Source organism: Procambarus clarkii, chromosome 18 (assembly GCF_040958095.1).
Source record: "Procambarus clarkii isolate CNS0578487 chromosome 18, FALCON_Pclarkii_2.0, whole genome shotgun sequence".
Taxonomy (NCBI): Eukaryota; Metazoa; Arthropoda; class Malacostraca; order Decapoda; family Cambaridae; genus Procambarus; species Procambarus clarkii.
In genome coordinates, this window is record NC_091167.1 from 16,059,960 (window position 1) to 16,074,959 (window position 15,000).

A 15,000-nucleotide genomic window follows, 5' to 3' on the forward strand; every position below is an offset into this window, starting at 1 on the left:
TTCTTTCGAGGTCCCAAAATGTTATGATTTTTGTTCTAGTAGGCTCCATCAAAATTGTGGGCCACGCCAAGAGGCCCAGCTGGCTCCATCATCCCCGGCCACCTCTGGCCTGCATATGCTGTGTGGTGGTTCGTCTCCAGTACTTTCCCATTGGAATAATAATGCTTTGGAATTGCGGCTTTTAAGTAACAATGTTCCCGTACTGTATAATGGAAAAGGTTACCATAATTTTCTCTTGTGTATACTCTGTCGAGAAATGCAGGTAATACCTGTGCCAGGATTCATCAAGCATTTACACTTACGAAACCTGTGCATCTTTTCCCTTGATCTTTGGCTGTTTAGTCTGTCTTATGAGTTTAAGAGTTCCAATACTTCACACTCGAAGATTATTATTGTTATAAACAGCCTCCTAGTGCTTCAGAGCTCATAAATGTTTAATAAATACTGGCTAAATACGCGATCGAAGAAAGATGTACAGGTTTCGTTAGTGAAATTTTTGTTGAATCATGGTGCTGGTGTGTCTTAATTCCCAGTCATATTTATATTAACACATTAGGTACATCTGTATTTGTGCAGCTACCCTAGACTATATGAAAGGGGAGTACAGTTGTCAAAACACTAGCTACGTGATGCTAAAAATACCCGTCACACAGGATGGTTAGTCATACAGAGGCACGTGATAAGTTAGTCTGCACTGGCAGACTCCGGGTGCCAGTGTTCATGAGGATATTATGAACATAAGAGTGACTAAGGTAGCGGAACATAGTTGCCGCCAATGACAACTTCTTTAGCCAGTTAGACTTTTCGAGGTCATCTCTAGGCCAGGGACGGCGAACCTATTGCACGTAGTGCCAAGAATGACACGAAACATTGTTGCTGGCACGCAGTGCCACTTCTTTATTCTTTAAACCCCACCCATAATAAATCCATGAAGATTATCATTAATATGTGAAGAACTGGTTAATTGGTATTGTTACCTGAACATACCACAGGGGCTGAAATACGCACGACTATGTAAGTAGTAAACAAACTGTCTAATTGACATGCTGACTGTTCAGAACCAGTTGTTGTGACAACTGATGGCCCACCACTCAGTGTCGTTGGTAAAGAAGCAGGTTTCGAAACATGCGTGCAAAATAGGTTGGACGTCCTCTGGTAGGCTTTCACTGTATCGTACACGAAGAGGCCTTGGGTGCAAAAACTGTACTTAAGAAAATTGAAGTGATGAAAACTGAAACCAAAATAGGTAATTATATTTATGCTCATGTTTTTTAGGAAAAATAAGACTAATTCAGAATTAACTGAGCGAGGTGAATTCAGTGTCGACAGGTACGTGTGTACAACAGTACTCGGTGACTTAGTGCAGGTTCTGTGCTTTAAAGATTTGTTGAATGTTTGACGAAATTCCTCTATTTTTTGACCGATGAAAAATGTTCTTGTCAATAATTACCGGTATCTATCAGATTGGTAGAATCACGTTTTTTTCGCAGATTTCTCACATAAATGACTTGAACACCAATTTACCAGATCTGGTAAAACTTTTCTTGTTTTTTTTTTATTTTTGATGTTTTTTTCAAACGTGATGTCGAAAATGGTAATGCTAATTATTTCCCAAACCTAAAGAACACAAGACAGATCTTGAAATTTATGAGAAAACATGTATTCAGAGCCTTGAAATGCAATTTTCGCGCATTTGATTTAACTGCTGATAAATGTTCTCTATTATTTACTAAATTAAGGTTATTTGAAGTAGCTGTAAAATTCATGAAGTGTTCGGATAGTGTAACATTAAACAAACTGAATTTGGAAATGTTGCAGTGGATTGATGTGGATAATTTTGGATGCACTTGATTAAGGAAGATGATGAGTTTGGAGGCACAAGGGATAAGCAACTACACAAGATTTAAGAGTTGAACTAGAAAATATTGAAAAAGATCGGTTAATGACATAATTAAAGCACAAAAGGAGATTTTGACACTTAAATTCCATTCCAGGAACTTATATGTCTGAGAAATCTTGTAATGGCAATATTAACATTATTTTCATGACTATATTAATGCGAGTTAATTGATATCAGTACGGAACTTTGTCAAGTGTAATCATAGGAGTTTACTTATTACTAATGAAATTGGTTGTGCAGCTCAGCTCTCACAACAACTACATCTACTTCTGAGTAAAATAATAACTTTGCTTTCCTCATTTTTTTATTTAAAATATTAATCAATACTTATAATTTCATGTTTACACTTCTTTCTTCCTGGTTATAAGGTTAAATATTATTCATACAGTGTTATTTTTCAATGGTTTATTCAAGATAATAAAAGTTTTGTAACAGGCTTTCTCAAAAGCTTGCATTTATTTTAACCTCTCTGCTGTACTTTTGTTAATAGTAAAGCAATAAATATTCACAAATAAACAATAAAACTATTCTTTCCTTAAAAATGTTCATTATAGTTATTATTGTTGCTACTTCATGAATTTGATTTCTTGGAAATAACTAGTTATAATAACATATAAATCCTAAAGCTGCGCCTTTAAAACAATTCAGAAGAGATGTTCGTCGCCCAAACAGTCACCTTTATTTATTATTATTATTTTTTTTTGAGAGATATATACAAGAGTTGTTACATTCTTGTACAGCCACTAGTACGCGTAGCGTTTCGGGCAGGTCCCTGGAATACGATCCCCGCCGCGAAGAATCGTTGTTACAACCAAGTACACATTTTACTGTTGCGTTAAACAGAGGCTATAGTTAAGGAATTGCGCCCAGTAAATCCTCCCCGGCCAGGATACGAACCCATGACATAGCGCTCGCGGAACGCCAGGCGAGTGTCTTACCACTACACCACGGAGACTGCTGTATATATATATATACGTGTACTTATGTATATATATACAAGAAGGTACATTGGGATTGTGAGGATACATAACATAGTAATTACATTCTTGTAAAACCACTAGTACGCGCAGCGTTTCGGGCATCTTTAAGAATACTTTCATTCATTTTGTTCTTTCTTCATACAAAATAGTCAAATACAAATATAATCAGAATAATCTGCGGCTCACACTACCAGAGGGCACGCAAGACAATTGTTTAGAAGAGTGTTGCCGATTTGAGCAAACACGCTCTGAAAAATGTTCGCCCTAGGCTAACTGCTGACCTTTGCAACCCGCCACAGTTGTTTAGCTCCCAAGTACCTATTTACTGCTAACTGAACAGTGCCTTCGGATGAAAGGAGACGTATCTGAATGTTTCTAGCTTGCCAGGGGAATAAAACCCGGGACCTTAAGAGTGCGAACTAATTGCGTTGACTACTGCGCTCCGGGACCCTTACATTGTTTGCTGACTTCTCGACGTTTGAAATAAAGTATTCGGGCTAGTTTATGTGTCAATCATGAAACAATGGTGACCAGAATTTTCAGTCATAATGGTGTTGGTACACACAAGCAGACAACCAACGTTGGCAACATACACGTTGAACTTATAAGTCGCTTTAAATGTCATATATTTTAAAGAATATATTTGGTTTGGTAGAAGTGTGTTTTTTTGAAATTTAGTCTATAGCAATTTATTGGCATCTCCATAACCCGTGCTGTTGCTTCTGTGCCCAACTCCATCGTATTTATTATGATTAATCAGTGATAGAAATAGGGTTTGGGGAACTAGGTGCAACCTAAGGCTGATTATGCTTGGGGATCACAAGAGGGCTCAGCCATAATCATAACAAATAAACAAGTAATTTTAATTTATAGAAACTTGACAAATAATAGCTGATAAATGTCTAAAGAAATTTGACAAATAATAGCTGATAAATGTCTAAAGAAACTTGACCAATAATAGCTGATAAATGTCTAAAGAAACTTGACAAATAATAGCTGATAAATGTCTAAAGAAACTTGACCAATAATAGCTGATAAATGTCTAAAGAAACTTGACAAATAATAGCTGATAAATGTCTGAAGAAACTTGACCAATAATAGCTGCTCATGCACAGACCATTCATGATCAAGTTGCCATCAACCTCCAATCAGAGATGAATGCTTTCTTCAGCCTCCTGTTCAATCGTAATGACTATTTTTCTAGTCTTGCTGTCCAGTCGTAAAGGAATATTTTCCTACCTATCCACTTGTTATTAGTTCTGGGGATCAACGTCCCCGTGGCCCTGTCTCTGATTAGGTCTCCTGGTTGGTGGTCTTTAAGTTCATTACGTAATAGCAGTGGATGTTTTTCCTAAGTTCACTCCAATTGTAGAGGATTGTTGGTTTAGACAATCTTCCCCATTCGTTTATATGTTGATCGTTTCAGGTAGGATTACTTAGTCTATTGTTTATTGGTTTATTTACTCGGTTTATTAATATTCGGCCTTGGTGATTTATATAGAATATAACGTTGTTGGGACAATATATATATGAACATTAGAATATAAAACAATGCCCACTTGCCTAAGGAGGTAACTAATTACATATCAGTCCAATTTATATACTGCAAAATAGGCTTTTGGGGCGCTGAAGAAAGTACCAAAGCCTATGAAAAACGGGCTCTGAAAATCCAAAGCCCATTAGTTCACTAGTCAAATACTGGTGAATAAAACTGCGGAAACACATGAATCTCGAGTTATAATAAAGTAGAATCAAGCAAGAATAAAGTTTTGTCGAGGAAGTGCAAACATCATCAGATTTACGAACGATTCTCAACTTGACGGAAACGTGGAAAGTGAAACACATCTTGTAGCTGGACAAAGTTAAAGGCAAGATGGAGGACAAATAAGTTTAGAACCGTCACTTGCATACCAGGAGTGTTTGAGGGTCATGCGACTCACAACTTTTCAGCCAAGGCACTGTAGAATTAACTTCACATAGATAAATGGATAACGAAAAAGATTGTTTATCTTTATTAAATAATATACAATATAAAAATCATATTTATATCAATTTACAAGGGAAAATACTACATTTATATATATATAATTCTCAGTAAACTAATTTTCCATATCACCGAACATGAGCCGTAAATCTCAAATGTTATACTTGATCCTATCTCGCAAGAACTTCAGTATTCTGTCTACTGAGTAACCACCCTTCCACCTTCCTAGCCACACAAAAAATTTATTCAGAAAGTAGCATAATTAATGTATTTTTAATTTTCTTACATTTTATGTCAATATGAAACATAAAAAACCTCATTAAATCCACTCTAATGCTTGGTCCACATAAAACTTTTAAGTGTCTGTAATTCATCAAGTACAACTTTCTGCTTACAGAAATACAATATATATATATGCATATTATTCTCATTTTCAGTTCATTGGTTATTGTACCTATTCTGTTGTACATTTAGTACCTATTATTGTCCATAATGCCCAACATGAACAGCCTATCATTAGTAGGGAGGGTCCCACGAGTATAGCCATACAATAATTCACGTTGTTTTGGGGCAATAAAATTAACACGAGGGTTTGCCCATATTACTCTCCAGTTAAAGAGTAGATATGTCTCCTCTACTCTGGGAACTATATGATCTACTCTGGGAACTATATGATCTACTCTGGGAACTATATGATCTACTCTGGGAACTATATGAACTACTCTGGGAACTATATGATCTACTCTGGGAACTATATGATCTACTCTGGGAACTATATGATCTACTCTGGGAACTATATGAACTACTCTGGGAACTATATGATCTACTCTGGGAACTATATGATCTACTCTGGGAACTATATGATCTACTCTGGGAACTATATGATCTACTCTGGGAACTATATGAACTACTCTGGGAACTATATGATCTACTCTGGGAACTATATGAACTACTCTGGGAACTATATGATCTACTCTGGGAACTATATGATCTACTCTGGGAACTATATGATCTACTCTGGGAACTATATGATCTACTCTGGGAACTATATGAACTACTCTGGGAACTATATGATCTACTCTGGGAACTATATGATCTACTCTGGGAACTATATGATCTACTCTGGGAACTATATGAACTACTCTGGGAACTATATGATCTACTCTGGGAACTATATGAACTACTCTGGGAACTATATGATCTACTCTGGGAACTATATGAACTACTCTGGGAACTATATGATCTACTCTGGGAACTATATGATCTACTCTGGGAACTATATGATCTACTCTGGGAACTATATGATCTACTCTGGGAACTATATGAACTACTCTGGGAACTATATGATCTACTCTGGGAACTATATGATCTACTCTGGGAACTATATGATCTACTCTGGGAACTATATGAACTACTCTGGGAACTATATGAACTACTCTGGGAACTATGAATTGCACATGAATTAAAGTGAGGTGAAATAAAGACAAGGTCAGTATACTCTGGCATATGTATCATGGTCAGTATACTCTGGCATATGTATTAAGGTTAGTATACTCTGGCATATGTGTCATGGTCAGTATACTCTGGCATATGTGTCATGGTCAGTATACTCTGGCATATGTGTCATGGTCAGTATACTCTGGCATATGTATCATGGTCAGTATACTCTGGCATATGTGTCATGGTCAGTATACTCTGGCATATGTGTCATGGTCAGTATACTCTGGCATATGTATCATGGTCAGTATACTCTGGCATATGTGTCATGGTCAGTATACTCTGGCATATGTATCAAGGTCAGTATACTCTGGCATGTGTCATGGTCAGTATACTCTGGCATATGTATTAAGGTTAGTATACTCTGGCATATGTATCATGGTCAGTATACTCTGGCATATGTATTAAGGTTAGTATACTCTGGCATATGTGTCATGATCAGTATACTCTGGCATATGTGTCATGGTCAGTATACTCTGGCATATGTGTCATGGTCAGTATACTCTGGCATATGTATCATGGTCAGTATACTCTGGCATATGTGTCATGGTCAGTATACTCTGGCATATGTATCAAGGTCAGTATACTCTGGCATGTGTCATGGTCAGTATACTCTGGCATATGTATCATGGTCAGTATACTCTGGCATATGTGTCATGGTCAGTATACTCTGGCATATGTATCAAGGTCAGTATACTCTGGCATATGTGTCATGGTCAGTATACTCTGGCATATGTATCAAGGTCAGTATACTCTGGCATGTGTCATGGTCAGTATACTCTGGCATATGTATTAAGGTTAGTATACTCTGGCATATGTATCAAGGTCAGTATACTCTGGCATGTGTCATGGTCAGTATACTCTGGCATATGTATCATGGTCAGTATACTCTGGCATATGTGTCATGGTCAGTATACTCTGGCATATGTATCATGGTCAGTATACTCTGGCATATGTATCAAGGTCAGTATACTCTGGCATATGTATCAAGGTCAGTATACTCTGGCATATGTATCAAGGTCAGTATACTCTGGCATATGTATCAAGGTCAGTATACTCTGGCATATGTATCAAGGTCAGTATACTCTGGCATATGTATCATGGTCAGTATACTCTGGCATATGTATCATGGTCAGTATACTCTGGCATATGTATCATGGTCAGTATACTCTGGCATATGTATCAAGGTCAGTATACTCTGGCATATGTATCAAGGTCAGTATACTCTGGCATATGTATCATGGTCAGTATACTCTGGCATATGTATCATGGTCAGTATACTCTGGCATATGTATCATGGTCAGTATACTCTGGCATATGTATCAAGGTCAGTATACTCTGGCATATGTATCAAGGTCAGTATACTCTGGCATATGTATCAAGGTCAGTATACTCTGGCATATGTATCAAGGTCAGTATACTCTGGCATATGTATCAAGCAGCTAACACATAATTTACAAAAATAATGCTCTAACACATTTACACTATTTATTTGCATTATTTCCTTTCTAAAGATAACACAAGATAGCTACTACCAACCGTAGCGTTTGGGTCAGGTCCTTAATCTTATATTCCCCGGAAGACGACCCCGCCAAGTCGTTTAATAACCAGGTACCCTTTTACTGTTAGGTAAACAGAGGCTACAGTTAAGGGTTGGCGCCCAGTAACTCCTCCCCGGCCAGGATACGAACCCAGGACAAAGCGCTCGCGGAACGCCAGGCGCGTGTCTTACCACTACACCACGGGGATGTTATCCGGAGCATGACTGAACCACACGCCAGAGGGTGAAGACACGACGAGGTTTGGACCATTATGAAGTAAATTCCGTTAACACAATCGACGTTTCGGTCCGAGACGGACCGAAACGTCGTCGCCTCGTCATCTTCTGATGTCTGGTTCGGTCATTCAGCCCCGTTATTGTGACTCATCGTCTGCTTATTCCGAGTAGTTATTTTTAAGCTGTTTTGCATTATCTGCGGTCATTGACAGTGGTCTGTGTCTCTGATTCACAGTGTGGGATCCTTCTTCAATTCCCGGGTGGAACAAATGGTGGGGGGTATGTTTCCTATCATCTGATGCCGCTGTTCACCTGGCAGTAAATAGATACCTGGCAGTTAGGCATAGTTCCGGGGTTACATCCAGGGGAAGGTCAGTTGTTGATCTAGGGATGGGGTAGGCCTTGATAAGCCTAAACGCCGGCTTCCTGTACCCGATAATGGAAAATATTATACTGAGGAGCGAGTGGGTCATGGTGTGATAGTTGACAGTAACTGCTGGTAACCTCCAGGTTGACAGTAACTCCGCTGGTAACCTCCGGGTTGACGGTAACTGCTGGTAACCTCCAGGTTGACAGTAACTCCTCTGGTAACCTCCGGGTTGACAGTAACTGCTGGTAACCTCCGGGTTGACAGTAACTCCTCTGGTAACCTCCGGGTTGACAGTAACTGCTGGTAACCTCCAGGTTGACAGTAACTCCTCTGGTAACCTCCAGGTTGACAGTAACTGCTGGTAACCTCCAGGTTGACAGTAACTGCTGGTAACCTCCAGGTTGACAGTAACTGCTGGTAACCTCCGGGTTGACAGTAACTCCTCTGGTAACCTCCAGGTTGACAGTAACTGCTGGTAACCTCCAGGTTGACAGTAACTGCTGGTAACCTCCGGGTTGACAGTAACTGCTGGTAACCTCCAGGTCGACAGTAACTGCTGGTAACCTCCGGGTTGACAGTAACTGCTGGTAACCTCCAGGTTGACAGTAACTGCTGGTAACCTCCGGGTTGACAGTAACTGCTGGTAACCTCCAGGTTGACAGTAAATGCTGGTAACCTCCAGGTTGACAGTAACTGCTGGTAACCTCCAGGTTGACAGTAACTGCTGGTAACCTCCGGGTTGACAGTAACTGCTGGTAACCTCCGGGTTGACAGTAACTGCTGGTAACCTCCGGGTTGACAGTAACTGCTGGTAACCTCCGGGTTGACAGTAACTGCTGGTAACCTCCGGGTTGACAGTAACTGCTGGTAACCTCCGGGTTGACAGTAACTGCTGGTAACCTCCGGGTTGACAGTAACTGCTGGTAACCTCCAGGTTGACAGTAACTCCTCTGGTAACCTCCGGGTTGACAGTAACTGATGGTAACCTCCGGGTTGACAGTAACTGCTGGTAACCTCCGGGTTGACAGTAACTGCTGGTAACCTCCGGGTTGACAGTAACTGCTGGTAACCTCCGGGTTGACAGTAACTGCTGGTAACCTCCGGGTTGACAGTAACTGCTGGTAACCTCCAGGTTGACAGTAACTCCTCTGGTAACCTCCGGGTTGACAGTAACTGCTGGTAACCTCCGGGTTGACAGTAACTGCTGGTAACCTCCAGGTTGACAGTAACTGCTGGTAACCTCCGGGTTGACAGTAACTGCTGGTAACCTCCGGGTTGACAGTAACTGCTGGTAACCTCCGGGTTGACAGTAACTGCTGGTAACCTCCGGGTTGACAGTAACTGCTGGTAACCTCCGGGTTGACAGTAACTCCGCTGGTAACCTCCGGGTTGACAGTAACTGCTGGTAACCTCCAGGTTGACAGTAACTCCTCTGGTAACCTCCGGGTTGACAGTAACTGCTGGTAACCTCCGAGTTGACAGTAACTGCTGGTAACCTCCGGGTTGACAGTAACTGCTGGTAACCTCCGGGTTGACAGTAACTGCTGGTAACCTCCGGGTTGACAGTAACTGCTGGTAACCTCCGGGTTGACAGTAACTGCTGGTAACCTCCAGGTTGACAGTAACTCCTCTGGTAACCTCCGGGTTGACAGTAACTGCTGGTAACCTCCGGGTTGACAGTAACTGCTGGTAACCTCCAGGTTGACAGTAACTGCTGGTAACCTCCGGGTTGACAGTAACTGCTGGTAACCTCCAGGTTGACAGTAACTCCTCTGGTAACCTCCGGGTTGACAGTAACTGCTGGTAACCTCCGGGTTGACAGTAACTGCTGGTAACCTTCGGGTTGACAGTAACTGCTGGTAACCTCCGGGTTGACAGTCACTGCTGGTAACCTCCGGGTTGACAGTAACTGCTGGTAACCTCCGGGTTGACAGTAACTGCTGGTAACCTCCGGGTTGACAGTAACTGCTGGTAACCTCCGGGTTGACAGTAACTGCTGGTAACCTCCGGGTTGACAGTAACTGCTGGTAACCTCCGGGTTGACAGTAACTGCTGGTAACCTCCGGGTTGACAGTAACTGCTGGTAACCTCCGGGTTGACAGTAACTGCTGGTAACCTCCGGGTTGACAGTAACTGCTGGTAACCTCCGGGTTGACAGTAACTCCGCTGGTAACCTCCGGGTTGACAGTAACTGCTGGTAACCTCCAGGTTGACAGTAACTCCTCTGGTAACCTCCGGGTTGACAGTAACTGCTGGTAACCTCCGGGTTGACAGTAACTGCTGGTAACCTCCGGGTTGACAGTAACTGCTGGTAACCTCCGGGTTGACAGTAACTGCTGGTAACCTCCGGGTTGACAGTAACTGCTGGTAACCTCCGGGTTGACAGTAACTGCTGGTAACCTCCAGGTTGACAGTAACTCCTCTGGTAACCTCCGGGTTGACAGTAACTGCTGGTAACCTCCGGGTTGACAGTAACTGCTGGTAACCTCCAGGTTGACAGTAACTGCTGGTAACCTCCGGGTTGACAGTAACTGCTGGTAACCTCCGGGTTGACAGTAACTGCTGGTAACCTCCGGGTTGACAGTAACTGCTGGTAACCTCCGGGTTGACAGTAACTGCTGGTAACCTCCGGGTTGACAGTAACTCCGCTGGTAACCTCCGGGTTGACAGTAACTGCTGGTAACCTCCAGGTTGACAGTAACTCCTCTGGTAACCTCCGGGTTGACAGTAACTGCTGGTAACCTCCGGGTTGACAGTAACTGCTGGTAACCTCCGGGTTGACAGTAACTGCTGGTAACCTCCGGGTTGACAGTAACTGCTAGGTAACCTCCGGGTTGACAGTAACTGCTGGTAACCTCCGGGTTGACAGTAACTGCTGGTAACCTCCAGGTTGACAGTAACTCCTCTGGTAACCTCCGGGTTGACAGTAACTGCTGGTAACCTCCGGGTTGACAGTAACTGCTGGTAACCTCCAGGTTGACAGTAACTGCTGGTAACCTCCGGGTTGACAGTAACTGCTGGTAACCTCCAGGTTGACAGTAACTCCTCTGGTAACCTCCGGGTTGACAGTAACTGCTGGTAACCTCCGGGTTGACAGTAACTGCTGGTAACCTTCGGGTTGACAGTAACTGCTGGTAACCTCCGGGTTGACAGTAACTCCGCTGGTAACCTCCGGGTTGACAGTAACTGCTGGTAACCTCCGGGTTGACAGTAACTGCTGGTAACCTCCGGGTTGACAGTAACTCCGCTGGTAACCTCCGGGTTGGCAGTAACTGCTGGTAACCTCCAGGTTGACAGTAACTCCGCTGGTAACCTCCGGGTTGACAGTAACTCCGCTGGTAACCTCCGGGTTGACAGTAACTGCTGGTAACCTCCAGGTTGACAGTAACTCCGCTGGTAACCTCCAGGTTGACAGTAACTCCGCTGGTAACCTCCGGGTTGACAGTAACTGCTGGTAACCTCCGGGTTGACAGTAACTGCTGGTAACCTCCGGGTTGACAGTAACTCCGCTGGTAACCTCCGGGTTGACAGTAACTGCTGGTATCCTCCAGGTTGACAGTAACTGCTGGTAACCTCCGGGTTGACAGTAACTGCTGGTAACCTCCAGGTTGACAGTAACTCCGCTGGTAACCTCCGGGTTGACAGTAACTGCTGGTAACCTCCAGGTTGACAGTAACTCCGCTGGTAACCTCCAGGTTGACAGTAACTCCGCTGGTAACCTCCGGGTTGACAGTAACTGCTGGTAACCTCCGGATTGACAGTAACTGCTGGTAACCTCCAGGTTGACAGTAACTGCTGGTAACCTCCGGGTTGACAGTAACTGCTGGTAACCTCCAGGTTGACAGTAACTGCTGGTAACCTCCAGGTTGACAGTAACTGCTGGTAACCTCCGGGTTGACAGTAACTGCTGGTAACCTCCGGGTTGACAGTCACTGCTGGTAACCTCCAGGTTGACAGTAACTGCTGGTAACCTCCAGGTTGACAGTAACTGCTGGTAACCTCCGGGTTGACAGTAACTGCTGGTAACCTCCGGGTTGACAGTAACTCCGCTGGTAACCTCCGGGTTGACAGTAACTGCTGGTAACCTCCAGGTTGACAGTAACTGCTGGTAACCTCCGGGTTGACAGTAACTGCTGGTAACCTCCAGGTTGACAGTAACTCCGCTGGTAACCTCCGGGTTGACAGTAACTGCTGGTAACCTCCAGGTTGACAGTAACTGCTGGTAACCTCCGGGTTGACAGTAACTCCGCTGGTAACCTCCAGGTTGACAGTAACTCCGCTGGTAACCTCCAGGTTGACAGTAACTCCGCTGGTAACCTCCGGGTTGACAGTAACTGCTGGTAACCTCCGGGTTGACAGTAACTGCTGGTAACCTCCGGGTTGACAGTAACTGCTGGTAACCTCCGGGTTGACAGTAACTGCTGGTAACCTCCGGGTTGACAGTAACTGCTGGTAACCTCCGGGTTGACAGTAACTGCTGGTAACCTCCGGGTTGACAGTAACTGCTGGTAACCTCCGGGTTGACAGTAACTGCTGGTAACCTCCGGGTTGACAGTAACTGCTGGTAACCTCCAGGTTGACAGTAACTCCGCTGGTAACCTCCAGGTTGACAGTAACTGCTGGTAACCTCCGGGTTGACAGTCACTGCTGGTAACCTCCAGGTTGACAGTAACTGCTGGTAACCTCCGGGTTGACAGTCACTGCTGGTAACCTCCAGGTTGACAGTAACTGCTGGTAACCTCCGGGTTGACAGTAACTGCTGGTAACCTCCAGGTTGACAGTAACTGCTGGTAACCTCCGGGTTGACAGTAACTGCTGGTAACCTCCGGGTTGACAGTAACTCCGCTGGTAACCTCCAGGTTGACAGTAACTGCTGGTAACCTCCGGGTTGACAGTAACTCCGCTGGTAACCTCCGGGTTGACAGTAACTGCTGGTAACCTCCGGGTTGACAGTAACTCCGCTGGTAACCTCCAGGTTGACAGTAACTGCTGGTAACCTCCAGGTTGACAGTAACTGCTGGTAACCTCCAGGTTGACAGTAACTCCGCTGGTAACCTCCAGGTTGACAGTAACTGCTGGTAACCTCCAGGTTGACAGTAACTGCTGGTAACCTCCAGGTTGACAGTAACTGCTGGTAACCTCCGGGTTGACAGTAACTGCTGGTAACCTCCAGGTTGACAGTAACTCCGCTGGTAACCTCCGGGTTGACAGTAACTGCTGGTAACCTCCAGGTTGACAGTAACTGCTGGTAACCTCCGGGTTGACAGTAACTGCTGGTAACCTCCAGGTTGACAGTAACTGCTGGTAACCTCCGGGTTGACAGTAACTGCTGGTAACCTCCGGGTTGACAGTAACTGCTGGTAACCTCCGGGTTGACAGTCACTGCTGGTAACCTCCGGGTTGACAGTCACTGCTGGTAACCTCCGGGTTGACAGTCACTGCTGGTAACCTCCGGGTTGACAGTCACTGCTGGTAACCTCCGGGTTGACAGTAACTGCTGGTAACCTCCGGGTTGACAGTCACTGCTGGTAACCTCCGGGTTGACAGTCACTGCTGGTAACCTCCGGGTTGACAGTCACTGCTGGTAACCTCCGGGTTGACAGTCACTGCTGGTAACCTCCGGGTTGACAGTAACTGCTGGTAACCTCCGGGTTGACAGTAACTGCTGGTAACCTCCGGGTTGACAGTAACTGCTGGTAACCTCCGGGTTGACAGTAACTGCTGGTAACCTCCAGGTTGACAGTAACTGCTGGTAACCTCCGGGTTGACAGTAACTGCTGGTAACCTCCAGGTTGACAGTAACTGCTGGTAACCTCCGGGTTGACAGTCACTGCTGGTAACCTCCGGGTTGACAGTAACTGCTGGTAACCTCCGGGTTGACAGTAACTGCTGGTAACCTCCGGGTTGACAGTAACTGCTGGTAATCTCCGGGTTGACAGTAACTGCTGGTAACCTCCGGGTTGACAGTAACTGCTGGTAACCTCCGGGTTGACAGTAACTGCTGGTAACCTCCGGGTTGACAGTAACTGCTGGTAACCTCCGGGTTGACAGTGTGTCCGCTGGTAACCTCCAGGTTGACAGTAACTCCTCTGGTAACCTCCAGGTTGACAGTAACTGCTGGTAACCTCCGGGTTGACAGTAACTGCTGGTAACCTCCGGGTTGACAGTAACTCTCTCACTCACATCAATGTTCTTCAACATGACGTAAGAGTCAGCTGTGTGGCACAGTCTCACATGTGTCTTGACAGTCAAGAAAGCTGCAGTCAACCCATCCTCTCTTGCTCTATTTCCTTCAGCTTGCCATAGTACTCTAGCAAGCTTATCTCCCAGGATTTCCCCCTTCGCTGAATCCATGTTTTCCTTTGGTCACGTTAATCTTTTTCTAGTACCTGTGTACTGCAACTGATAGTCCCCGGCTGTGTTGACAGCTCTCCCGGCGCTGATGCATTAGTGTGTGTTGTAGGAGGTACCTCTGTACCTCTGTAGCTTCCT

General features: G+C 44.3%; 2 protein-coding genes across 2 annotated transcripts in view; both read left to right on the forward strand.

The window, feature by feature from the left end:
* Positions 1-15,000, forward strand: part of LOC123754488 (serine/threonine-protein kinase NIM1) — a 414,954-nt gene that overhangs the window by 11,407 nt on the left and 388,547 nt on the right. The window lies entirely within an intron of this gene.
* LOC123754687 (Kruppel-like factor 18) lies at positions 5,515-6,330 on the forward strand. Its single transcript, XM_045737156.2, has one exon. It carries the CDS (start codon positions 5,515-5,517, stop codon positions 6,328-6,330), a length of 816 nt encoding a protein of 271 aa, XP_045593112.2.

Coding starts and splice junctions, on each gene's coding strand:
- LOC123754687 (XM_045737156.2), top strand. CDS start 5,515: ATGATCTACTCTGGGAACTATATGATCTACTCTGGGAACTATATGATC.